This window comes from Lissotriton vulgaris, chromosome 3_1, assembly GCF_964263255.1.
Source record: "Lissotriton vulgaris chromosome 3_1, aLisVul1.2, whole genome shotgun sequence".
In the NCBI taxonomy this organism is placed as follows: Eukaryota; Metazoa; Chordata; class Amphibia; order Caudata; family Salamandridae; genus Lissotriton; species Lissotriton vulgaris.
The window spans coordinates 626,600,140-626,625,515 of NC_141689.1; the positions used below are offsets into that span (position 1 = coordinate 626,600,140).

At 44.8% G+C, this 25,376-nt stretch overlaps 1 protein-coding gene across 2 annotated transcripts in view; it reads right to left on the minus strand.

The window, feature by feature from the left end:
- ARB2A (ARB2 cotranscriptional regulator A) overlaps positions 1-25,376 on the minus strand; it is a 1,549,567-nt gene that overhangs the window by 467,351 nt on the left and 1,056,840 nt on the right. For both annotated transcript variants that reach the window (XM_086960917.1, XM_086960918.1), the window contains exon 10: positions 12,274-12,390. In XM_086960917.1, the coding sequence (XP_086817043.1) occupies positions 12,274-12,390 (117 nt within the window). The remainder of the gene's footprint in view (positions 1-12,273; positions 12,391-25,376) is intronic.

Here is a 25,376-nt window from a genome sequence, read left to right on the forward strand (position 1 = left end):
TGCAAATTCCCAAAATTGCCAGCTTTATATCTATTGCCAAAGATTCATAAGGAGCCACTCAATCCACCAGGGCGACCGATAGTGTCATCGAGAGGGAGTTTTCTAGAAAACGTTTCTAGATATGTGGATTTCTTCCTCCAAGGTCCAGTACAACAACTTCCATCCTATGTTAAGGACACCGGGGATTTTCTCCGAAAAATACAAAAAATTGAGTGGAAACATGAATACTCCTTACTCACAATGGATGTGTCCAGCTTATACACATGCATACCACACAGCAAAGGAGTGGAAGCATGCAGACATTTCTTAAGTAACAGATCTGCATCATACCTGGCACACACTGAAATGCTACTTGAAATGATTACCACCTGCCTCAAGCAGAACAACTTCTTATTTGACAATAAAATATACCACCAAACCCTCGGTAGTTCTATGGGGACCTGTTTTGCGACATCTTTTGCAGGTCTCTATATGGGGTACTCGGAGGAAGAAGTAGTGAGTAAGTTGAACACATTCAAAGAAAAGATACCGATGTACATCAGATACATCGATGACATCTTTTGTATCTGGGACGGGAATGAAGAAGAAGCTTCTGAATTTGTTACCATGCTTAACATCAATGATTTTAACCTCCATCTAACTTCACAATGGTCAAAAAACTCGCTTGAATTCCTTGACCTCAAACTATTTGTTGAGAACAATAAAATTGAAAGCAGTCTTTTTAGGAAGAGTACGGCAGGTAACAGCCTGCTTCAAGCCGAAAGTTGCCACCCTAATGCACTTATTCAAAGCGTCCCATTAGGCAAACTATTAAGGGCCAAGCGCAACTGCAGCACCACAGAGAAATTCTTAGTAGAATCTGAGGTGATGTGTGAACGATTTGCACGAAGAGGGTACACAGAAAAAACCATTAAAAAAGCAATCACTGCCGTATTACAACGAACAAGAGACTCTTTGTTAGCAGATAAATTCCAAGAAACAGAATGTAAGATAAACAATGAAGGCTGCCAGAACCTTAGGTTCATAACAACATACAGCAAACAAAATAAAGCGGTCCGGAATAGTCTGAATAAATACTGGCCAGTATTGGGAACTGATAAAGACCTAGCAAGTTGCACTGGACCCAATCCGCAATCACCTTTAAGAGAGCCAGATCGTTACGAGATACGCTATGCAGGGCTGTTGAAACAACAAAACCCATGATCCCTGGCATACAAGACTTTTTTACATGTCGTAGTTGTAAAGCCTGTAAAAACAGCAAAATTAAAAAAGAATGTACTTTATCTACGGCATGCAGACCCTATGTCATTAAGAAACACACATCATGCAACACAGAGTATGCTGTGTATGCGCTCTTTTGCCCATGCGGACTAGCCTATATCAGAAGTACCATCCATAAGGCCAAAATTCGTGTTTTAGAGCATCTACGTGCTATAAAAAACATGGACAAAGCTTACCCAATAGCACGCCATTTTCATAGTCACCACGAACAAAACACAAACTTACTTAGCTTCGTGGTACTTGACTTTGTTAAAATGGATGTGAGAGGAGGTGACAGACTTAAAGAACTTCGGAGACTTGAGTTCAAACTCATCATCCAATACAGAACAATGACCCCGTTAGGCCATAATCTTGATGAGGAACTGGCCGTCCATCTGGGATGACCCTAGTAAAGACTGCTGTCTGATAGTTAAATTCTGATAATTGCACACCTTAGTTGTGTAGAACAATTTTCGTTATGCCCTGAGCTGATGAAGGTTTTATGTTAAATGTCTTTTTACTGTTCGTTGTTGTTTTTTCTTTAAGGTTACACACATTTATATTTTTTTAATTTCATTTATTTTATAGATCTTATATGACTGAGCTGAAGACCAAAAAATGTTCTAGACTCGAAGGATCTTACCTCAAGCCATCCATTAATCTCCTGCCCACTTGGGCTTCATTCTTGTAGAGACTATAACAAAAAAAGATTTAAATCCGTTCTTCAGCATGTTGCAAAGACATTATTTTGTACCCACATGGGTTTGATACCGTTATGATATTGATATTTGAAACGGATGTACAATCTGCTAAAAACTCTATTGAAGTTTTATGTTAATATTGGAAAAGTTAAAAAAAGAGCGGAGGCATAAAGTTATTCCACTTTGTGAAAGTGTTGCATTAGAAATGTAAATACGAGTCGCAGAAGAACTTTGAGTTAACTAAGGTCTAAACGCAAGTCTGTCTTCATTTTTGTTACTTTGTAATCACGTGGTATTATAAAAAAGAAAGCAACGCGAAAACAGGCACTCGTGAACAAGGGAGTGTTCCTGAAACGCGTTGAGTGTTATTTTGCCACTTTGACCTTTAAAATAAACGGAGGTTAACTGCAGCAAAATCTGTGTCCGTGATTGCTGTCTTGCTGCAAAACGTAAGACGGCTTGGGTGTATTTGTTCGAGGCTGCCAGCCTCGTCACGGACCGCCGCCATGAAGTGGCTGGGGGAGGCGCTGTGAGCGTTGCTCACAAACTTAGACTATATATATATTCACTGATAAAACCTTAGGTTTCACACCAGTTATAGTTAGGAATTAGCATTTAAAAAAACCTATTAAATTCACTGAAAAAACCATAGGCTTGACACCAGTTATAGTTAGCTAGAAATTTTACTGACATAAAACCATTGAAATTCCCACGTTATAGTTAGTTGGTTGGACTCACTATAACTTGCGTGCCTGCAATGCACTGCTGATGACGTCACATATTACATCACTCATGACATGGTCAGTGACATCACTCATGACATCACTGATGACACCATCCAGTGAATGTGTGTCTTTCTGAAAAATACATATGTTTTATATATGTATTTGTAAAGGACGATGGAAGAATAAATGGTTAAATAAGTGTGTAAATGGATGCTTGTTTTTAAAAGAATTGATTGGTTAACTGCCTTATTAAGTGTATCTTGGTGAATACATATATTAGCAAGTAACTTTTAAATATTGAAATGTATGTATCAGTGTTTCACTTTGTGTATAAGTGGCTGTATAAGTGGCTGTATGGGTTGGTGACTGACTCACTGTTTGTATGTGTTTTGAAGACAGCGTTTGTACAGGACTGTATGGATGGATGAGTGTGTATATGTGTGTGTTAGTGAGTAAACGACTGTCTCACTATTGTCTTTTTCAGTAACAACATATGTTTTAATCTAGTATATGTGAGTATTGATATATATAAGTGAGTATATGTGAGAGTGAGAGATTGTAAGAGTTCCTGTTTAAATAAGTATGTGTTTCTATAAGTGATTGTTTAAGAGAGTAAGTATGTGTAGGTTTCCTTAGAAGTAAAGTGGTAGTGTGTGTATAGCTGTATATGCAAATAATCGGATGTTCAATAGTTTTTTTGCATGTGTGAATATGTGTGTGAGTAACTTTTGGATGACTGTCGGTGTGTAACAGGATGTATAGGTCTATCACTACATATGATGAGTGAATATATATATGAATGACTATATAGAACTGTTGGTGAATGAGTGGATGTGTATGTAGATGTTGGAATTACCTAATAAGTTGTTGTAATTGGTATTGGTTTCTCCTTTTTTAAGAAAATGTTAGTTTCTATATTTGAATGTGTGTGTCAAAGGTTATTTTATGCTGATAGGAGGTCTGCCACTTTAATTCTTTTAAAAACAAACATCCATTTACACACTTACTTAACCATTTATTCTTCCATCGTCCTTTACAAACACATATATAAAACATATATATTTTTCAGAAAGACACACATTCACTGGATGGTGTCATCAGTGATGTCATGAGTGATATCACTGACGATGTCATGAGTGATGTAATATGTGACGTCATCAGCAGTGCATTGCAGGCGCGCAAGTTATAGTGAGTCCAACTAACTATAACGTGGAATTTCATTGGTTTTATGTCAGTAAAATTTCCCGCTAACTATAACTGGTGTGAAACCTATGGTGTTTTCAGTGAATTTCAAAGGTTTTTTTTAATGCTAATTCCTAACTATCAGTCTCACTTTATAAGTAAGACTGTTAGCGCTCTAGTTGTTCTTTAGAACACTCTGGTACATACTGTCATTGGGCTATAGTTGCGCTACATCTGGCTTATATTTGGGCTACATTTGTATTTTTTTGTCTCTGGTGGCCATCTTTGGGCTACATTGATCTACATTGGGCTACATTTGGGCTCTAACATATATATAGCCCAATGTAGCCCAATATATATATTTTTTAAGTTAATTTTCTTAAAAATAACTGGAGCATATATCTTGAGACATAGCAAAGGCACATCGGGCTACCAGTCCTTACAACCTTACAATTTTTCAAAAAAATTTTTTTGTATATTGTTTTTGTTTTTTTTTTGCCCTGGAGCGCTCCCGGTGCGCGCCCCCGTGAGCGCCCCGCAAAGCGTAGTATTTTGAAGCGCCCCGGTGCGCGAACCGGGAAGCGTCCCGTTACCGCCAATGTCGCGATCGAAAATAACATTGTGACGCGTCGCGCAAGCGTGACGTATCGCGTAGCCGCGCGATGTGTCTTATGACGTGCTGCGTAAACGCACCCGGAAGCGCTCCGCGGCGCGGCCTGGAGCACGCAACGTAAGCGCGCCGGAGCGCGTAACGTAAGCGCATCGGGTCATGTGACTTGAAAATAACACTTTTCATTGGTTCTCATCATTTTTTTTCTCCAAATAATGAAAGCCCCCTCCTTTTTTCCTCATTCTTACTTTCTTCATTAAGAGAGCAAGAGCTATTTTTGAGCAAACAATGGCATCACTTGTTGCTGCAGCTTGTGCACCCCCACCACCACCCCCACCACCAAGAAAAGAAGGTCCACCACCACAGTTTCTTGGAGGACAAGAAGAAGAGGAGGAAGAAGAGGAGGAGGATCAACAACCAAGGCGCTTCCTGCCTGAAGAACCAAGACAAAGGCACGTTAAAGTGCACTTTATTTGGCAATTCTTTTCTTTTCCTGATGACCAGAAAAAGGTGAACGCCCCCAAAGTCACCTGTCTTATTTGTGACAAAGTTCTCTCCAGGGGCAATCCCACAAAGAAATATTCTTTTTGGTAATTTTACCATGATCTGAGAGGTGGCATCCCAATAACTTAGCCCAGGCTGAAGTACAGGAACTTCGAAACAACCCACCCCCTGTGGCCAGCACTTCCTCTACTGTACCCTCACTTTCTGGTCCTGAAGAACGCCAAATGGTGCCAAATATTCAGCAAAAATTTGGCAACCTCAAATTTGTTTGCATTTTTTGTGGCAAAACATTATGTTATGGTGAACTTAGTGTCACCTTAATAAATAATGCTGTAGACAACCACCAATGCAGCAAGAAAAGGAAGCAGTAATTCTTTTCTTTTTTTTTGCTCCTGTTGAGCCATTTCCAATTCCCTGTTTTTAGTTTGTTCCCTTAAAAAAAAAAAATATATATATATAAAATTGTTCAAAAATACAAAAAAAAAATGTTCAGAAAAATAATAACAAAATATAAAACAAAAAGAATAAAAAAAGGTCTTTTCAGAACTACCTCCCATTTATAAAATATTGGCAAAAATTATAAACTCTGGCATTCTTTTTTCTCTTTTGTGCGCTTCCCGGTGCATTCCCCGGTGCCCCGTACAGGGCGCTCCCTCCGCGACAATCGAAAAAAAAAAAAATGTTTTTGCCCCGCGAGGCCCTTTTATAGCCCCCATATCAAACCTAGGGGATCAGGGGGGTCTACCCTGCCCCCTTATGGTCATTTCCCCCTTTGTTTTGGCCACCTCTTATGTCTCGATCCTACCGAGACACAAGATGGCGGCCGCTCCGGACTGTTTCGAATGTTTACAGACACCCAAGAACCAATCAGCTTTCTGCGCGCAAGTCGCGTGGCGCGCCCGGTGCGCTCCCCGGTGCGCGTACCGGGGCGCTGCCATAGATATATATATTTTTTTGAACCTAAATTACTCAAAATCCACTGAAGCACATATCTTGAGACATAGCAAAGGCACATCGGGCTACCAGTCCCTACAATTTTGCCAAGTTTGGCGGAAATCCATTCAGCCGTTCGGGCTAAAAGTGAAACCGACCGCCCTATGGAAATTAACATGGGGAAAACACGTTGTGGGGCCCCCCTTTTATCTCGGCCCCCAATTGACGAATCCCCCCCAAACTTTCAGGGAAGGAGCGGAGCGGAGCGGGCCATTCTCTTGGAGAAATTCGCGAAGATTCGTCCACCGGCGCCAAAGTTATTCCCAGTAGAATGTTGCGGATTTCCTATGGAAAGTATATCCTAACTATAACTACCTACTGGCGACTGCCAGTAGGAGATATATATATATATATATATATATATATATATATATCTATCCAAGCTCAAAACTCTGTTTCTCTCCAAACAAAGAAGAAGCACTCCATGGTGGGTGATCAGAACGTATTTAATCTGGTAAAAACAGACGCGTTTCGGACGTCTAGTCCTTCGTCAGTGTTTAACACAAAGCAGTGTATCCTGGCTGTATATAAGCACGTCACACACACTAAGCATAAAAAGCAATGACGAACACAAAGAAACATTTCTTTTGGCATGTAAACAGTGCGGCCATTTCTTTAGGTTATAAGTTACTATTTATACCTTGATAGCGCGCGAGATTTACGGCGCCAGATTTCACTACAGGCCGGTGTTTTAAGACAACAATAAAGCCGTGTATCGGCTTTATTGTTGTCTTAAAAAACAGGCCTGTAGTGGCCATATTGCCGATACACGGCTTTAAAAGTAACAGCTTATGAAATCTGGGGCCGTAAATTTTGCGCTCTATCAAGGTATAAATAGTAACTTATAACCTAAACCTATATATCCAAATTCACACAGCAGGGTCTTTCCGGGATTCTTACTCCCGAGTCAGGTGGGGCCTAGTATTCGGCGGACGGCACACAGCCGAAGAATTGAAATACCCAAAGGTTTTGCTTCAAAGCAATAGGCCCACTCGGAAAATTTTGCAGCAAAGGAAGTTTATTTGCAGTTACACGCTACGCATTTCGACAATCCTATGTCTTGACGTCTTGATCACACGTGTGATCAAGACATAGGATTGTCGAAACCTGAAATTTCCCTAGTGCGCCTATTGCACACACACACACACACACACTGCCGTCCTGCAGTTTCCTCCGATCACTTTCACCAAACGGGATCGGTGTTGAGTAGCAGGAAGCAGGCCCCGCTCTTTATTTCCAAAAATACTGTGTTGTGATTTCAGTAACACAGAAAACTCTCACTCTGGTTGTGCCTTATCAAGAATTCAATTGCCTACTCGTTACGACCTAAACCGTCTTCGTCACTGCCAAACACAAGTGGTAAAAGTGCTCAATCACACTTAAAAGACAAACAAAATATCATCATAGACATAGTAAACATATTTTGTGTGGTTATACAGTTCGGCCGATTTCGTTTATGATATTATTTCACATTAAATGATTAATGTTTGATTTGTGCAAATTGTACTGCCTTACTACATCATTCTTACATTTGCATGATTAGAATGCCTCATGCCAAGTGGCTACCACAATATTTCTCAACATATCAACATGTCCTCACACAGTGCCAGTGACAGTACAATGTCAATGCCAAGTGGCATTACATGCACAAGTAGTCAGACCAAAATCAATCAAAGGGAAGTATGACAGTTAATCTATGTAACATTTTTATATTCTCTGCAAAAAGTGCATATGCGCTCACACAAATCATATACATTATATATTAATTTTTAAACATTTTGTGGCACGAGTTGCACTGCATCTGCTGATCCCACCCAAAAAAAGGAGCCCCCTCCTACGGCTCATAAAGCCCCGTGGACCACCATCTCCCCACAGCATTGTTTTTAATGTATGTGGGGGTTCCATGCTCTGCAACCCCGTGCCCTGAGGACCGCCAGCTCCCCAGGGCAAAATCTGCAATTAATGCGGGGGGCCCGCGTGGCCCCAAACTCCACAGCCCCAGGGACCACCACATCCCCAGGACTAAAATGAAATAAATGTGGGGGCCCCGGCATCTCACTGGGGCAAATGTTTACAATTAAAGTTGGGGTGCCGCATGGCCCCCCGCATCCCCCGCCTACCCGGGACTGCAGTGCAATGTAGTGGGGCCGTGCGGCCCTCCTCCTGGAGCCATAGATGGCTCTGGGGACCGCCAACCCATAGGGCCGGCTCCTACCATGTCCCGGGGCTCCCTACTCCGAGACATAGTTGTTTGCTATGGCTTGGCGGGAGCTTTACTGCTCCCGCCAAGTCATAGCAAACGCTCTGCTTCCAGTATTCAAGAGCATTAAAAATGCTGGCTCCTGCAGGAGGCGGGCAGCCAGCAGGGACCTCAGGGACCTTTAGGCCCCCCCCTATGGTCTCGCCTCAAGGCATTGGGGGGTGCTACTGATCGAACAGTCAGGTCTTGAGTATCCTCCTGAAGGTCAGCAGGTCTTGGGTCTGTCGTAGGCTCAGTGGGAGGGTGTTCCATGTCTTGGCGGTGAGGTGGGAGAAGGATCTCTCACAGGTGGTAGTTCTTCAGATGCGTGAGACGGTGGAGAGTGAGAGGTCGGTGGAGAGTAGCTGGGTGGTTGGGGATGTAGAAGGAGGGCCGTCTGTTGAATTAGGCTGGGCCAGTCTTGTGGGGTGCCTTGTGTGCGTGGGTGAGGAGTTTGAAGGATATCCTCTTGTTGATGGGGAGCCAGTGCAGGTTTATCAGGTGGGGGGTGATGTGGCCGTGGCATGGTAAGTTGAGGATCAGTCGTGCTGAGGCGTTTTGGATGCGTTGTAGTCATTTGATGAGCTTGGTCGGGGCTCCCGCATAGAGGGGGTTTCCGTAGTCGAGTCTGCTGCTGACGAGGACATGGGTGACTGTATTTCTTGTATCTGTCGGGATCCATCTGTAGATCTTGCGGAGCATACGGAGGGTGTTGAAGCAGGAGGAGGAGACGGCGTTGACTTGCTTGGTCATTGAGAATATTGAGTCGAGGACGTTTCCCAGGTTGCGTGTGTGGTTGGTGGGTGTCGGGCTGCCCCCAGTGACGTTGGCCACCAGGAGTCGTCCCAGGCTAAAGGTTTGGAGCCGAGGATGAGGACCTCCGTCTTGTCCGGGTTCAGCTTCAGGCGGCTTGACTTCATCCAGTCGGCGACGGCCTTCATTCCTTCGTGGAGGTTGGCTTTGGCTGTGATGGGGTGCTTGGTGAGGGAGAGGATAAGCTGCGTGTCGTTGGCGTAGGAGATTATGTTGAGGTTGTGCTGTTGGTCTACGTGTGCGAGCGGGCCATGTAAATGTTGAACAGCGGCGGGCTGAGGGAGGATCCCTGGGGTACGCCGCAGATGATCTTGGAGGCTTTGGAACAGAATAGGGGAGGTGGACACTCTGGGTTCTGCCGGAGAGGAAGGAGGTGGTCCAATCCAGAGCCTTGTCTCGGATCCCTGCGGCGTGGAGGCGTGCACGTAGTGTGCAGTGGCAGACTGTGTCGAAGGCGGTAGAGAGGTCTAGTAGGATGAGTGCTACGGTCTCGCCGTTGTCCAGCAGAGTCCTGATGTCGTCGGTGGCGGCGATGAGGGCAGTCTCAGTGCTGTGGTTGCTGCGGAACCCTGGCTGGAAAGGGTCCAGGATTCTGTTTTCTTCAAGGTATCGGGTTAGCCGTCTGTTGGCGGTTTTCTCGAGGACCTTGGCGGGGAAGGGGAGCAGAGAGATGGGCCGGAAGGTCTTGAGGTCTCTTGGGTCTGCCTTAGATTTTTTGAGTAGTGCGTTGATCTTGGCATGTTTCCAGATCTCTGGGAAGGTCGCGGCCTCAAGGGAGAGATTGATGACGTTGCGCAGGTGGGGTGCGATGGTGCTGCTTGCTCTGGAGAAGACGTGGTGCGGGAATGGGTCCGACGGAGAACCGGAGTGGATTGAGTGCATGGTTTTGATGGTGTCATCGATGCTCACGCTGGCCCAGGCTAGCAGGGGGTCGTGGTCAATGGTGTACAGAGGGTCTGTTGTGTTGCTGTCTGTTGGGGCTGTCTGGGTGTTGAAGCTGTCGTGGATGTCTGCTATCTTGCGGTGGAAGAAGTTGACGAGGGAGTCACAGGGCTTGCGACGGCAGGATGTAGGTGTTGAAGCTGTGGTTGGAGAGTTCCTTCATGATGTTTGAAGAGCTCCTTGCTATTGTGTGCGTTGCTGTCGAGGCGGTCTTTGAAGGAGGTCCTCTTGGCAGCCCTGATAAGATGGTGGTGGTTGCGGATTGCGTCCTTATGTGCAGCGTGGCTGTCCGGAGTTTATTCACAGTGCCATTTCTCCTCTAGTTTCCAGCAGGCTTGCTTGGAGGCTAGGAGTTCTGGGGTGAACCAGCTGGCCCTCTTGCTGGTGTCTCTGTGGGGGGTTTCTTCAGCGGGCGAGGGTGCTGGAGCAGTCCTCGATCCAGCTTCTGAGGCTGTTGTCGGTGTTGGAGGGTTCGGTGGGTGGGCGAGATCGAGGTTTACGTGTAGTTGGTTTTCGGTGATTTTGCTCCAGCAGCGGCGGGGGATCCATTGGGTGCGGTGGTGTGTGGTGGGTTTCTGGAAGGCGAAGTGGATGCAGCGGTGGTCGGTCCAGAGGAGTTCGGTGTTGTGGCTGATGGAGACGTACGGGCTTGAGAGGAAGACTGGGTTGAGCGTGTGGCCGGCGGAGTGGGTGGGCGTTGTGACGAGTTGCTTCAGTCGGAGGTTGGCGAGGTTATCGATCAGGGATGTGGAGTTGTTGTTGTTGTTGTTCTCAAGGTGAAAGTGGTACCTGGGACTGAATGACAATACCTTGTGATCTGATTGGACAGCCTCAACAGCTCAAGAAAATGGGCAGAAGGAGGTAGGGGTTACCTTGACCCCTCCCGGACGCCCTCACACTTGTGTGGAGAAGGAGAGAACTCGGAAGGGCCCCCCCAGCTTATTACAATTTATAAGAAAATTTAAGTCACAGGTACAGCGGTGCTACTGCAGTACCCCGTATTTTATCCTGTAAGGTAGCATGGTACTGATGTTGCAAGCTTCCTCCTCATGCTACCCTGAATGTTTCACAAAGGAAGGTTCTGCCGTACCACAGTACAATGGGGCTGAAGTATGTGGCACAGGTATCAAAACCTGTGCACAGCTAGAGTTGATATATGCAAAAGAAACAATTGATGGACGGAATGCTGGACAATGCAAACATTCACACCAAGTCACAAGGATCTGAGTTTAATCCATCATTCTTTTGCTCACCACACCTCCCCAGTTTGGACCCAGCCATATGCAAATCAGTCTTGACCCTGTTCCTTGTGGAAACAGTTTAGCCCGAAATGCCAAGCCAGGTCCTTCCTGGACGGGACACAAATCATCCTGGGACCGGTTTCAGGGCATCACCCTTCATCAGAAAGGCTAGCTTGAATCCAGTCGTATAGTGAGCACTGGACCCACGTCTGGGCATACCCTTCCCACTTAGGGCAACATATGCAAAAGAAACAATTGATGGACGGAATGCTGGACAATTGTTCTTTTTGCATTTGTCACCCCGAGTGGGACGGGTATGCCTAGAAGTGTGTCCCGAGCTCTTCATGCTACTGGAGTCAAGCTATCCTGGCTGAAAGCCCGAAACCGGTCCTAGGATGCTTGTATCCAGTCCAGGGAGGACCTGGCCTGGCAGTTCGGGCTGGACTGTTCCCATTGGGCGCCGGGTCCAAGACTGATTTGCAGATGGCTGGGTCCAAACTGGAATGGCATGCTGAGCAAAAAAACGATGGATTTATGCCCAGGCAGTGCCCTGAAGGAAATCCTCTGTTGTGCCGTAGGGTTGGCCGTTTGTCCAATTTAGAATATGATCAAAAAGCATTCACAAATTGACTGAAAAAAATAAAGATTAAAGTGGTGTTATAGTTAGTTTAGGTTCGAACATATTAATTTATGTTACAAAAGTCACTGAGGAAAAAAAGGTAAAGCGATGTTATTGTTAGATGTTGGAATGAGACATGGGCTAACGTTAAAAGGCTAAAAAACAAACAAAATACACCAGTTATTTATAGGTTGTCATCCAACCTTTCCAAGTTGCTTAAAGCAACCAAAAAAAATTTTTTGAAAGTGCTCTGGGTATGCAAATGGACCCACATGCATGCCAATAATCTCCAGGCACTCTTGTCAATCATACCTCTATTGTGAGGCGGTGGCCCGGCCCCGCAGGACCAAAAAAGGCTCAGATGAAGAATAGATGTCTGAAGCAACACAAAACAATAAGACGGTAACAGTGTGTATCAGCAACAGCAGCATTTATTTGGCTCACCTCGCGCATCCATTCGCGAATGGCTTTGCACGCTTCTTGGTGCCACACGTTGTGAACAGAGTCTGTGAGGGCCACAGCTGTGACCTTGCTCCTCACATCAGCCTCTCGCTGTATCATCTGTTGAAGAGAAACAACTCAAAGTTAACATCGGTTATTTTAATTTAATAACAGATATATTTTAAATTAATAACAGAGTTCTCATTCCTTTTAACATAATGTGGAATCTGAGAAGGACAGGTCCAACCACATACAGTTCAGCACAAGGCGTTACATTCTTCTGAAGGCAGCTTTAACCTACAATTCCATTAACTCCTATTAGTTGGCAAAAGGTTAGGCTATTCAAGGAATAAAAATATAATTGAACAGGCATGAAGGCATTCACTTGAAGTTGCATTGAAACTCTTGAAATATTATTGCCATCTCTCTACGAAGTATGAGTTTCTATTTTTTTGCAAGACACTTTCGACCAAAGCAGCTTTCTTGTATTCATTTCCATCACTAGCTCCAAAACATCACTGTTCCTATACTGCCTGTTTTAACTATTCGTTACAAAAACATTTGCATTCTTTTGAATGGTTTGTGCTCTTAAATTAAAAGTTAAGAGCAGACTGTTTTCATGTGAAGTTTGATTTACTATCTTCTGTTGCATAGAACTAATTTGTTGAAAAACAGACAACACTCAAAAGATCTGAACTTAAGCAATATTCATTTAACTCCTTGGCTTCGAAGCGTTTTCCGCTCAGAATGCTATGCCCTTTTTTATGCTATTTCCTATACTTTTGCACTTTCGTCTTCATAACTTTTTTCCACATAAGGTATCCAAGCTAAATCTGCACTATTTTCTTCCAACATCCTGGAGACTCTAACGATACTAAGGATTGTTGATTGCCCTGAAGAGGACCGAGAAAATAGCCCACATATAGCTAAATTATTTTTTTGCAAAGACTTGTGAGAATAGTGCTGCACATGAAAGCATATGTTTTTCCCCCCAACAAAATGCATCAACAAAATGTATGCTGTGCTTGTACCACCATATTCCCTGCTGGCTTTCACAAACATGCACTGTTGTATATATATAAAAAAAAGATGTGTTAGTAATTGGGGTTTTGGGCGACAGATGCTTCCACTTTAAAAGTGTAGGGTGGGGGGAGTTGGGGGGTTGGGAGGGGTAGGGGACCGTTGTTCCTCAACAGTTTGTTTTGTTTAGCCGCCTACGGCCCTCTGGTTGCAGTTCTTCTTGGTACTTATGTATACCTGGCTGACTCACAGTTGACACACAGATCACATTTTCACTCAGTTTGTTATTTTTGGACGCCTACGGGCTGCCATCGGGGGCTTCTGTCGATGGTTGAATTCCCTCCTTCCTTGGTTTCTACAGTTGAAGTGCAGCTTGCCACCTTCCGTGGCTCCGCTTCTGAGCTCAGGTCCCGGTGGGATTTTCCCTCCGGTTGGGTAGGGTCCCAAGTAGTTAACCGCCCCTCCGCAGTCCCTTCCCTTAGATGACCTACACTCTCACTAGACCTATCCACATCCTCTCCTGGAATGGCCTCATGGACCGAATTAAACGTACGGCTGTCCTCCACGCTGCTCCCCGCCACACACCGGACATTCTCTTCCTCCAAGAGACGCAACTCCTGGGTACACAATGCAATTTCCTAGTTCGCTATGGGTTTGACAGGGTCTGGCACTCTGGTTTTACACAGGGCCCCCGGGGAGTGGCTATTTTACTTAGGAAAGGACTCCCCTTTACCCTAACTACAGCTGAGACTGATGCGCAGGGCCGCTACGTGGCCTTTGCGGAAACCATTGAGGGGCGCTCCTTGAGCCTCCTATGTCTTTACATTCCCTCCCACTTCTGCCTCCAACACTTCGCCACCTTACACAAGTGATCTCCTCTCTCCCGCAGGGTCTTATGGTGGTGGGAGGGGACTTTAACGCCGTTCTGCAGCCCCTGCGCGATACAACGGGGACCCCATCCGACGCCCGTGTTGCCTCGGCGAAGCTCCTTTCTGGCTGGTCCTCAGCTCTTGGTGTTTGTGACGTGTGGCGGGTTTGGAGGGAACAATACACCCACACGTCAGCAGCTCATCATACTCACTCCCGAATAAACCTTCTTCTGATGCCGGCCACACACTGCCAGCTAGTTTCTGGGGCCGCAATACTGCCCAGGTTGATCTCGGACCACTCTCCCATCTCCCCCTGTCTCGGATTCCCTTCGACGGGCCCGAGAACGACTTGGCGGCTAAATACCTGGTTCTTGCAGGACCCTGCGATGGTGGAGTCACTTGGTCAGGAGTTGCGTGATTTTTTTTCAACCAATACGGGCTCGGTCCCTCGCCGGTGTCCATGTGGGAGGCGAGCAAGGCCGTTATCCGGGGGGTGGCCAGATGACTTGTCCATGCGAAACGATCGAAACAGACGACCCAACTTGTTCAGCTGGAATCCCGGGCGGCAAAACTTGAAGCAGCTCAACTCACCAATGACGCGAGGGATGCCTCCCGGCAACTTGCCATGATACGCGAGGAGATCCGGCGGATCTCGTTGGAATCTGCTAAAATGTTTGGCGTTCGTTGGTGGCCCGTATTTATGGGTGGGTTGACAAGAATGGCAAGCTCCTCCACAACCTTGTGTCCTATTCCAGAGTCAACCGTATTATTCCGGAGGTCCGCTCGGACACCGGGGCCCTTCAAGTGACATCCTCGGCCATCGCATAAACCTTTGCTGCTTACTACACGTCCCTCTACACCGTTCATTCCCCGGGCGCTTCGCTGGCTGCCTTGTTGGACGGGACTGGTACCAAACTGCCATGTCTCCCTCAAGAGACTGCAGAAGCCTTGGACCGCCCCTTCAACCTGGAGGAAATCCAGGACGCTGTCTCGCTCTTACACCCCGGGAAGACGCCTGGTCCCAATGGGTACCCGCAGGAGTTCTATGCAGCCTTTCGGGATATTTTAGCCCCCCATTTGGTCGCTCTTTTCCGCCATGTCGTGGAGACAGGGTCATTCCCGCCCGTGTCGGATGTCGCCACAATAGTAGTTATTCCGAAGACGCAGCCGCCCTTCCTGAACTGTGCGGACTCCCGTCCGATCTCGCAGATCAATACGGAGGTCAAGTTCTTCGCCACCGTCTTGGCTCAGAGACTCCGACCCCTCCTGCAGGACCTTGTTCACCCGACCAATGTGGGTTCATGCCTGCCAGGGGTACTCGCCACTGCATTCATCGGCTCCACCTGGCTCTGGCCCACCGAGAGCGCTTAACCCCGTACTTGGCATTGCTCTTCTTAGACTTCGAGAAGGCGTTTGATACGGTGAATTGGGATTACCTGCAAGATGTGCTGGACAGTATGGGTTTCGGACCCTCGTTCCGCCATCTGATCAGAGTGTTATATACTAATTCCAGATCCCGAGTACTCATTAATGGGGAGCTTTCTGAGGCAATCCCGATCCGATGGGGTACGCATCAGGGGTGTCCGCTCTCGCCCCTCTTATTTGCGCTGGCGATGGAACCCCTGGCGGCCCTCATCTGACAAGACCCGCTTATTCGCGGATGGGCCTGGGGTTCGAGCCAGGTGGATAAGATAGCAGTATATGCTGACTATGTGCTTCTCTATTTGGCAGACCCGGGTAGCTCGGGACCCAGGTGCCTGCCGGCTCTTGTTGCTTTTGAGCGGGTCTCTGGACTCCGCCTCAACCCGGCGAAATCAACGTTGGTCCCCCTACATCCCTCCAGAGACTGCTATGACTTGCAGTCGGATATCCCCCTTAGGAGACACTCGGTCAAATACCTTGGTGTTTGGATAGCTCTTCTGCCAGAAATCGAATGGGCTTTGAATGTTACGCTTCTGGTCGTCCGGATGAGGGCGGATCTCAAGAGGTGGCAGACCCTCCCCCTTAACCCCCTGGGTAGGAGTGCACTCTTCAAAATGATGGTCCTCCCCCGTTTTCTTTACATACTGCAAAACACTACTATCCACCTCCCGGGTAGTTAGTTCCGCATGCTGGACGGTGTCCTCACCAGGTTTCTCTGGGGAGGGGCGAGATCACGCTTATCTCTGGCGCATTGTCTTATTTCCACCTTTGATGGCGGTATGGGGTGACCAATCTCCATCTCTACTACCTGGCCACGAAGCTCATTGTCATCCACGACTGGTATGCGGGCGGCTGGTCTGACCCGGCATACCGCGTGGAACTTAGCACGTCGGACTTCCCGCGGATCCAGGTGTTTTTATATGGTAGCCCAGTGCCACAGGCCCTGCCCTCGGTCACCAGGACAGTGTTTTCGACCTGGCGTGCGGCTGTTCGCTACGTGCGGTGGGATTGGAAACTTACTCGGCAGATGCCACTTTGGCACGGGTTCTGGATGCAGGAGGTCTCGTCTCTGCAGGGGTTTCGCCGGTGGGACCTCATCGGTATATCAGTGCTCGGGGATGTCTGGCTGGGAGACCACGTTCGCTCCTTCGCGGACCTGCAACAGCACCATGCCCTTACACACTCCCAACACTATAAATACATACAACTCAGACACGCCCTCCACACAACGTCTCGCCACCTGTCTCCCTTCTAGAGTTCAGCACGCTGGAGGCTCAGGTGATGATGGGAGATATGGGGAGGGGGGAGTGTCCCGTATTTATCAGACCCTGGTGAACAATGGTCCCGCTTCCCTAGATCGGCTTAGGGCTCTCAGGGCCCCCTAGAGGAGGCAGACTGAAAAGATGCTCTTATGGCGCCTAAGACCCTGACCACATCCTCCAAGCTGCGTCTAGTCCAACTTTATTACCTGCATGCGGCTTATATCAACCCGACTTGTCTATTCCAGGCCCGGTTGAAAACCTCAAATTAATATAAGTTCTTCCCTCTTGACCTACATTTCGTTATTCTAGGCTAAGATAAGCTCATGCTAAGGGCTCAAAGAAGCACTGAAACATTATCTCATCCCAAGAGTACAGCCTTCATAGAAGAACAGAGTCTTCCTTTAAATGCAAGAATATTGATATAATTCACAATTTTTTTCTTCTTCCACTCATGTATAGAATGTAAATTTAAATGGTAACACATATCAAATGCAAATATGTAATTTATTTTACAATAAAAAAAGTATTGTATATAGTTGAAATCAGATCGTAATTCATAAAGCAATGTTTTTCAGCTGAAAAGACAAATAACAAAAATAAAGGAAACATGTTTTTTTAAAAGAGTCTCATTCTGTATCAGAGTTATGTTTCAGTGCTTCTTTGTGCCCTTAGCATGAGCTTATCCTAGCCAAGAATAAAGAAATAAAGGTCAAGAGGGAAAAAATTATATTACTTTGTACTTTCTCTTCCCCCCTTTTTCCTGACCTTCAAGTTACTCCTTTTATGGGGGTGCCTCTACTCTATCCGGTTGAAAACCTCTCCAGCATGTACGCGGTGTGCCTCCGCCCCAGCCGATTTCTACCACATGGTATGGAGCTGTCCAGCTTTGGCACCGTTTTGGGGGGTTGGAGCAGGAGCTCACGCAGGCCCTGGGATGGGAAGTTCCACATGACCCGCTATATTTGCTGTTGGGGGTGTTTGATGGCTTGGATGGCTCTAGGGCGGACAAACGCCTGTTGGGGACAGCTTTGGCGGTGGCCAAGAGAGATATAGCGGCACACTGGTCCCAGATGAAGGCGCCTACTGTAAAAGGTTGGAGGAGAGAAGTGGACTGGTGTGGGACCCAGGAGGAGGCCTTATTCGAAGCACGGGTGTGCCCTGCCTTATTCAGTAAAGTGTGGGGGAATTGATTTAATATGCTTGCACCCTGATGATCTGCCGGTCTTACCTTTTACTATATATGCAATTATGCTCACTGTATGGACTGCCGCGATATAACCCGATGGATCGGCCTTTTCTCTGTCGACTGTCTACACTGTCATGCGTTTCTGATGATTATTGAACTGCAACCAATGAATTTGTCTGTTAAATTTTTTTTAATAAAAATTGATTATAAAAAAAAAAGATGTACCATAGTGTTTGCGTTTTTCTAAGAGGTAGTCCATTTTTCCTAGTTTTTATGGTTTTAACCTACTTGTTGTGGAAACCGGTGTAAAGCCCAGATGAAGGCGCCTACTGTAAAAGGTTGGAGGAGAGAAGTGGACTGGTGTGGGACCCAGGAGGAGGCCTTATTCGAAGCACGGGTGTGCCCTGCCTTATTCAGTAAAGTGTGGGGGAATTGATTTAATATGCTTGCACCCTGATGATCTGCCGGTCTTACCTTTTACTATATATGCAATTATGCTCACTGTATGGACTGCCGCGATATAACCCGATGGATCGGCCTTTTCTCTGTCGACTGTCTACACTGTCATGCGTTTCTGATGATTATTGAACTGCAACCAATGAATTTGTCTGTTAAATTTTTTTTAATAAAAATTGATTATAAAAAAAAAAAGATGTACCATAGTGTTTGCGTTTTTCTAAGAGGTAGTCCATTTTTCCTAGTTTTTATGGTTTTAACCTACTTGTTGTGGAAACCGGTGTAAAGCCCAGATGAAGGCGCCTACTGTAAAAGGTTGGAGGAGAGAAGTGGACTGGTGTGGGACCCAGGAGGAGGCCTTATTCGAAGCACGGGTGTGCCCTGCCTTATTCAGTAAAGTGTGGGGGAATTGATTTAATATGCTTGCACCCTGATGATCTGCCGGTCTTACCTTTTACTATATATGCAATTATGCTCACTGTATGGACTGCCGCGATATAACCCGATGGATCGGCCTTTTCTCTGTCGACTGTCTACACTGTCATGCTTTTCTGATGATTATTGAACTGCAACCAATGAATTTGTCTGTTACATTTTTTTTAATAAAAATTGATTATAAAAAAAAAAGATGTACCATAGTGTTTGCGTTTTTCTAAGAGGTAGTCCATTTTTCCTAGTTTTTATGGTTTTAACCTACTTGTTGTGGAAACCGGTGTAAAGCCCATGGATGATCCTGGAAAGCTTTACATTTTTGGATAGTAGCCAAAATTCTGAATTCATTAAGGGGCTATTTGTGCAGAGCCCTCAGAAAATACAAAAAAGGAGTAGGAAAAACAGTTTTGGGACAACATTTTCATCTGTAACTTCTTGTCAGAGCTGTCAATTTACAAAAGCAATATTCTGTTACGTCTGACAGATTCTTCTGGTCACAGCAATATATAGGGTTTGTAGGTTCCCTAAAAGGCATGCGATATCGAGTCAATAAACTGACCTGCACCGTACAATGATTTTTTTCATTGTGTACCGATTACACAGCAATTCCTAATGTAAAATACAAAGGATGAAAAATAAGTATAAAGGAAACCTATGTATTTCACGAGTGTACACAAGATATTGAGTTTAGGAACAGTGGTTATTTGTCACCTCTGAATTTGGGGCTACCTCTACCACCATGTGATTCAGAGGTTATTTCGCACAATATCTTCTTTTGTGCATACTGGCTTATATTGGGAAGTCACAAATGAAGAGAAATCCAACTGGTAATAACAAATGTTCTACTGTTCAGTGCTTCAACACATCCCTCAATAAAAATGGTACCCCACTTGTATGGCTGGGAATAGCACTTACAATATAAGACACAACCCCACTCTTATTTTACAATATGTAAAGTTATGGATTTGGGCCTTAGATCAGCTGCCACCCAAGGAAATCTTCCATTGCCAAACATTTCTGATAACTAGACACCCAGGGGTGTTCCAGGGTGGTATGACTAGTATGATTCTCACAAGCATTCGCAAACCTCAAAATGTGGTTAAAAACACACATTTGCCTCACAATTCTGTGAGGAAAAGTTCTGGAATCTGTGGGGGTACCCACATTTCCTACCACCCAGCATTACCGAGCATCTCCAAATCAAATTGGTACCTCACTTGTGTGGGTGGGCCTAGCACTCATGACATGAGGGCCCAAAAAGCAATATGGACAGAACATTTTTCCATTCAAAATCAACCCTTTTTGCATTTTATATGGCTGTAGTCTTTTGGCCCTATCCCAGCCAGCACCTACGAAAACTTACCAAACCTATACATTTCTGAAAAACAGACACCTGGAGGAGTCTAGTGTGCATTACTAGTATGGCTCATACAAGATTTTCCTACCCAGAAGCACTTGCAAACTTCATACTTTGGCTAAAAATACACATTTTCCTAACAATTCTGTAAGGGATAGTTCTAGAATCTGCGGGAAGCCACATATTTCCTACCACCCAGCATTTCCCCTAAGTCTTGCAATAAAAATGAAACCTCACTTGTGTAGGTGTGCCTAGCACCAGTGACTGGAAAAGGTCCAAACTGTAGCACGGAAAGATCACATTTCTCCACTCAAAACCAAACCCTTTTTTACATCTTGGATAGCTATGGATTTTGGGCCCTAGCTCAGTCGGCATCTATGGAAACCTACCAAACCCAGACATTTCAGAAAGTTAGACACCCGTGGAGGCCAGAGCAGTGTGCTTCGCATGAATTCTATGATATTTTCTAACCCACATTACCCTACACATCTCAACCTTAGGTGGAAAACACACAATTTCCTTGCCTTTCGGTGACAAACTTCCAGAATCGGCAAAGATTCACAAAATTTCTACCATCCAGGATCCCCCAACTATTCAAGAAAAATGCACAATTTTAGACAATGTCTGAGGTCTGCAGTGAATTGGGGATTAGAAAACATCATGGGATCCACAGAAGGTACAAAATGCTAGCCCCTCCCGGTTGTCTAGTTTTCAGAAATGTCTGGGTTTGGAAGGTTTCCCCAGGAGGTGGATGAACCAAGCATGAAAGTACCACCATTTAATATGGCAACTGAGACAAAGTTGAACTTAGCCTCTCTATGTTGGCCCATTTAGAAAAACAACACATATAAGTATTGACATTATCTCACTCTTGCTATAGATATGGGGGTGTGTTAGTCCCCAAGGGAGCAGAGAGACTGCAAGGCTTTAGGGGTGGGGATTGATGTATTCATGGGTCAGGCCACATCCTATTATTTTATGAAAAATATTCCTGGGATCCAGCAGGCTTTTTGCCCCTACAGCACTAATTGGGCCAAACACCGTCCCTGCCTTCACATGGGGCAGCAAGATTTTGTTGATCATTTGGCCCGATAGCTTGATAAGCCACCCTTTTTTTATTTGTAAAACAAATCCCGGATATCTAGTGGCCTTACTGTCCACCCGAGGAAGAGATCGGAGGTAAGGACCTCGTATATGCCCCCCATCCCCCTCCCACCCCCAGGGGAAGGGGAATCATCAAAAAGCCTGTTGCTTGTCATTATAGGGGTGGGGCTAGGCAAGATTAGTAAAACCTCCCAAGTGCCTGCGAGAAAGTAGGCACAAAGATTTTTGTGGCTGAGGAAGGGGAGGACCACTAGCTCATTGCCAGGGGTCACTCCCCCCTCCAAAACTACTCCTTGGAATCTAGTAGGTGAATCCCTGCCTGGGAATAGCCCTCTTGTAGCAATCCTTCAAGATGGGCTCAATAGGAAAAGACACTATTGGCAAGGGGAGATTCTACCCTTTGCAATCATACCTTCCCCATATAAATCAGCCAGTGGCTGGGGGGCTGAGATATGCCCCTGAGCCCTGAAATAAGTTGAAGTAAATGAGCTGATCGTCTAATTTACTTTCACTTTGTATGCAATGACGTCAGTTTGACATGTGTACTGAGTACCATAACACAGATAAAAAAGAAGCTCTTTCCCCAGCAAACCAAGCTGAAAACAAACAAAGAAGGGAAATCCCTCGGGTGTGAGCATCAGATGGATTCTATGCAGTGGCTGCATGAAAGAGATGGTCTTATCCTAGAACCGTTAAGGTTACCCTGAGGAAGAGACCGTCTCGTTCTTAACACCTAAAAGGTTAAAACTGCAATCAAATATATTGTTTAGCAACTGGTCGATATAGAGTTTGGGTAACTTATCTTCTGTGGTTTATTTTGTGTACTAACCAATAGAATACGGCACTATTTACACGATATATAATCACAAACTTGCCAATATCTAATTACAATCATATTGGAGCTCTAGCTATTTAATAACATGATTCTCTGTTAGAGAGATAGATTCCCACATTGTACTTTCAATTACACTCAGCCCAATTCTGAATTCTGCAAGGGAAAAGCAAAACGTGAGATTGAGTCGTGGATTAAGTATGTTACGTTCTGTCTTCCAATTTTTTGCAGTTCTCTTCATGACAGAAAAGTATGTTTTAGAGCTTATTTGCCAAAAGATTAATTAGCCTGTACTAGCCTGAACCCACAAAAATGCAAGCTCTTGAACGAACACATATGGAAACCTCCTCTAAAACTAGAGTTGGAACCTATTTTCTGAAGTGAGGAGCTTCTCTAACAAAAACATGAGTCGTCATGGCAGTATTAGCACTTGAGCGGGAAAAAGCTCATCCTCATGGAAAAATAACCTCAAAGGAGAAACGGCATGGCTTCAGACAACATATAAAGAAGGAGAGTGGTGCACTCCTTTGTTTTAGAAGTTGGTAGCAAAGTATTTTTTCTGGAAGAAAAAATAACTTTTATAACTCACTAGCTGCCCGTCCCGACGTTGTCCGGGTATAAAAAAGAATGTCTGCAATGGTTCGAGTAGGTAAGAATAATAGGGGGTGTGAGTGCTGCGATAGAACGCTTTTCTCATGCGTTGTCTCACGCTTTACAGAACGCTATTCTCAGGGGGCGTGAGTGCTGCGATAGAACGCTATTCTCAGGCGGCATCTCACGCCCCACCACAATGCCTGTGACACAACGCTATTCTCATGCGGCGTCTCACGCTTTACAGAACGCTATTCTCAGGGGGCGTGAGTGCTGCGATAGAACGCTATTGTCAGAACGCTATTCTCATGCGGCGTCTCACGCTTTACAGAACTCACACGCCCACTACAATTCACACGCCCACCTCAGAGCTGGTGCTACTTCCAACTGACTACTTTGTCCCACAACTGGCTTTGTCCCTTCCTAAGTATATGTTGCGCTGGTGTATAGCCTATGTCCATCTGCTTTGCCTCACCTTTCCAATGCTGCATGCGGTGTTCCGGTTGGCGCTGTGGTTCTGGAGCTTACCCGCCTCAACGGTTTGGTCTCTCTCTTTATATTATTAGTATGGATATGGATGTATTGCATATAAAAATATATATGTACACGGGATTTTATGTTCAAATGTGGCAGACCATAAGGTAAATGTTTTAACTTACAGGTCTCTTTCAATTACGTCAATTGTATCGATTTAAACATATCAGCGAAGCAGAAAGAGAGGACAAAGGAAGAAGACTCCTTCTACACCAAATAACATTTCGCTGTACTGTAGTTGCCTCCAATTTTGTTGCCTAGTACTTTTGTGATTTTAAGGATAAAAACAGCTGGTACATAGCTTATCTGGAGCTTAGTCAAAGAGCAAATTGGAATGGCAATTGGTGATTAACAGACATCCAGGTTTGAGAAGTATTTTCTCATTAAGCAGGTCCACGCTTATAGTGGTCAGTTTTGGAAATCATGTTAAAGGCATGAAGAAAATTATTTATAGCACTAAATTACAAAAATAATTAAATCAATGACACAGGTATGAGCACTAAGTTAGCAGAAACATTGTTAGGCAGTTATTATATTATATTTATAATTTTATAGGGCATTTTTTTCAATAAAACTAACTAGATACAATTCACAAAAGAAAATGGATATCACAATACAGCATGCAATCCAACATTACAGAACGTTTTAAGAAATATAAAGCAGCAATCAAGCAACACAACTACATTGAATTGCTCTTAGAAACCAGGACTCGTTAAAAAAAGCAATTGCTTCCCATCTTGGTCATTTATGGTATTTAAGACAAATGGTTTTTAAAACTTTTTTGTGAACAGTTAAATAAAGGGGCAAATAATATGAACATGACATACGAAATATTTGGTATTTAAAAAACCTAAAACTACACCGTTTCTTTCCCAAACTCTCATATAGAATGTATTGAAAAAAATTGGATAATATACAAGATGTCTCTTAAGAATTTCTCAGTGCAGCTTAGGGTCGGTTGGGTTAGTAATATACTAAATAAGTTTGGCACTGCCTAATGTTTTCATAGTAAACATAACTGATGGTTTCTCAAATAGGTAAATCTTAAGTGAGATAAGGGACAACTGCAAAATGGAATTTCTCAAGAAATGTTTTATCTGGAATTAATCCTAAGTTCCTACACACTCTCAAATTGAATGCGTCTCGCTTTAAAATTATTGACCAGTAAATTTGCAATATTTTAAAATAATTTTCATACAAGGTTAATTTATTTACCAACCATTAAAGACTGATACCAGCCATGTAATATCACAACACAAGGTTTAATTCACAACAAATACTCTGAACCATTGTTCCATTTGGCAGGTTGAGTAGAATCTAGTGTGGCACTACTAAAGGGTGTTGTGCTTCTAGTAGTGGTGGCCCAAGTACCCCTGTCGGCTCTCACTACTGTTAAAAATTTTGACCAGCCTTTCGGCTTCAGTGCCATTATTATCCAGTTTGCTATGGATAGTTTTGTGTTTGGGCCCTCAGCCCGCTCCGGCACACCCAATTAGTCAGGCATTATTCCACCAGATCTTCTCTCAGTCTCTTCTAGGTGGGTGTTTAAATGTTTGTTTTCGACATAAAACCCATCAACCTTTGTTTTGAGGGATTTACCCTCAGCTGTTGCAGTCAGGAGAGGACATTTGGTTTGCGCCACTCTGTTCTGATTTTCCGAACAATGGATCGCATGAGGTTGAGGTCAATGGTCGAAGTGTCTATATTGTGTTTAAAGTGTGTTTTTGTTTATTTTACTGCTTATGGGACTTCTTTAAGTGCGGAATCTTGTTCTTTGGCCAGTGGTTTGTTTCTGCATGAGTCACGCTCTGGTCTCTTTTTTGTGGTTTATGTTAAAGAAAAGCATATTTGTCCAGTTGACTCTGTTGCATTGATCCCATGGCTATGCTGCACCTCATCTTTACAACACTAAGTGCTTGTTTGGAATTGTTGTCTGTGTAGTAGTCTCGGTCAAGCTGGTTGTAGGGTTTTAGGTAGTTGCTGCCGCAGCCTGCTTCAATGTAACCAGGTATGCGAGAACACATTGGCTTCAACTTCCCCT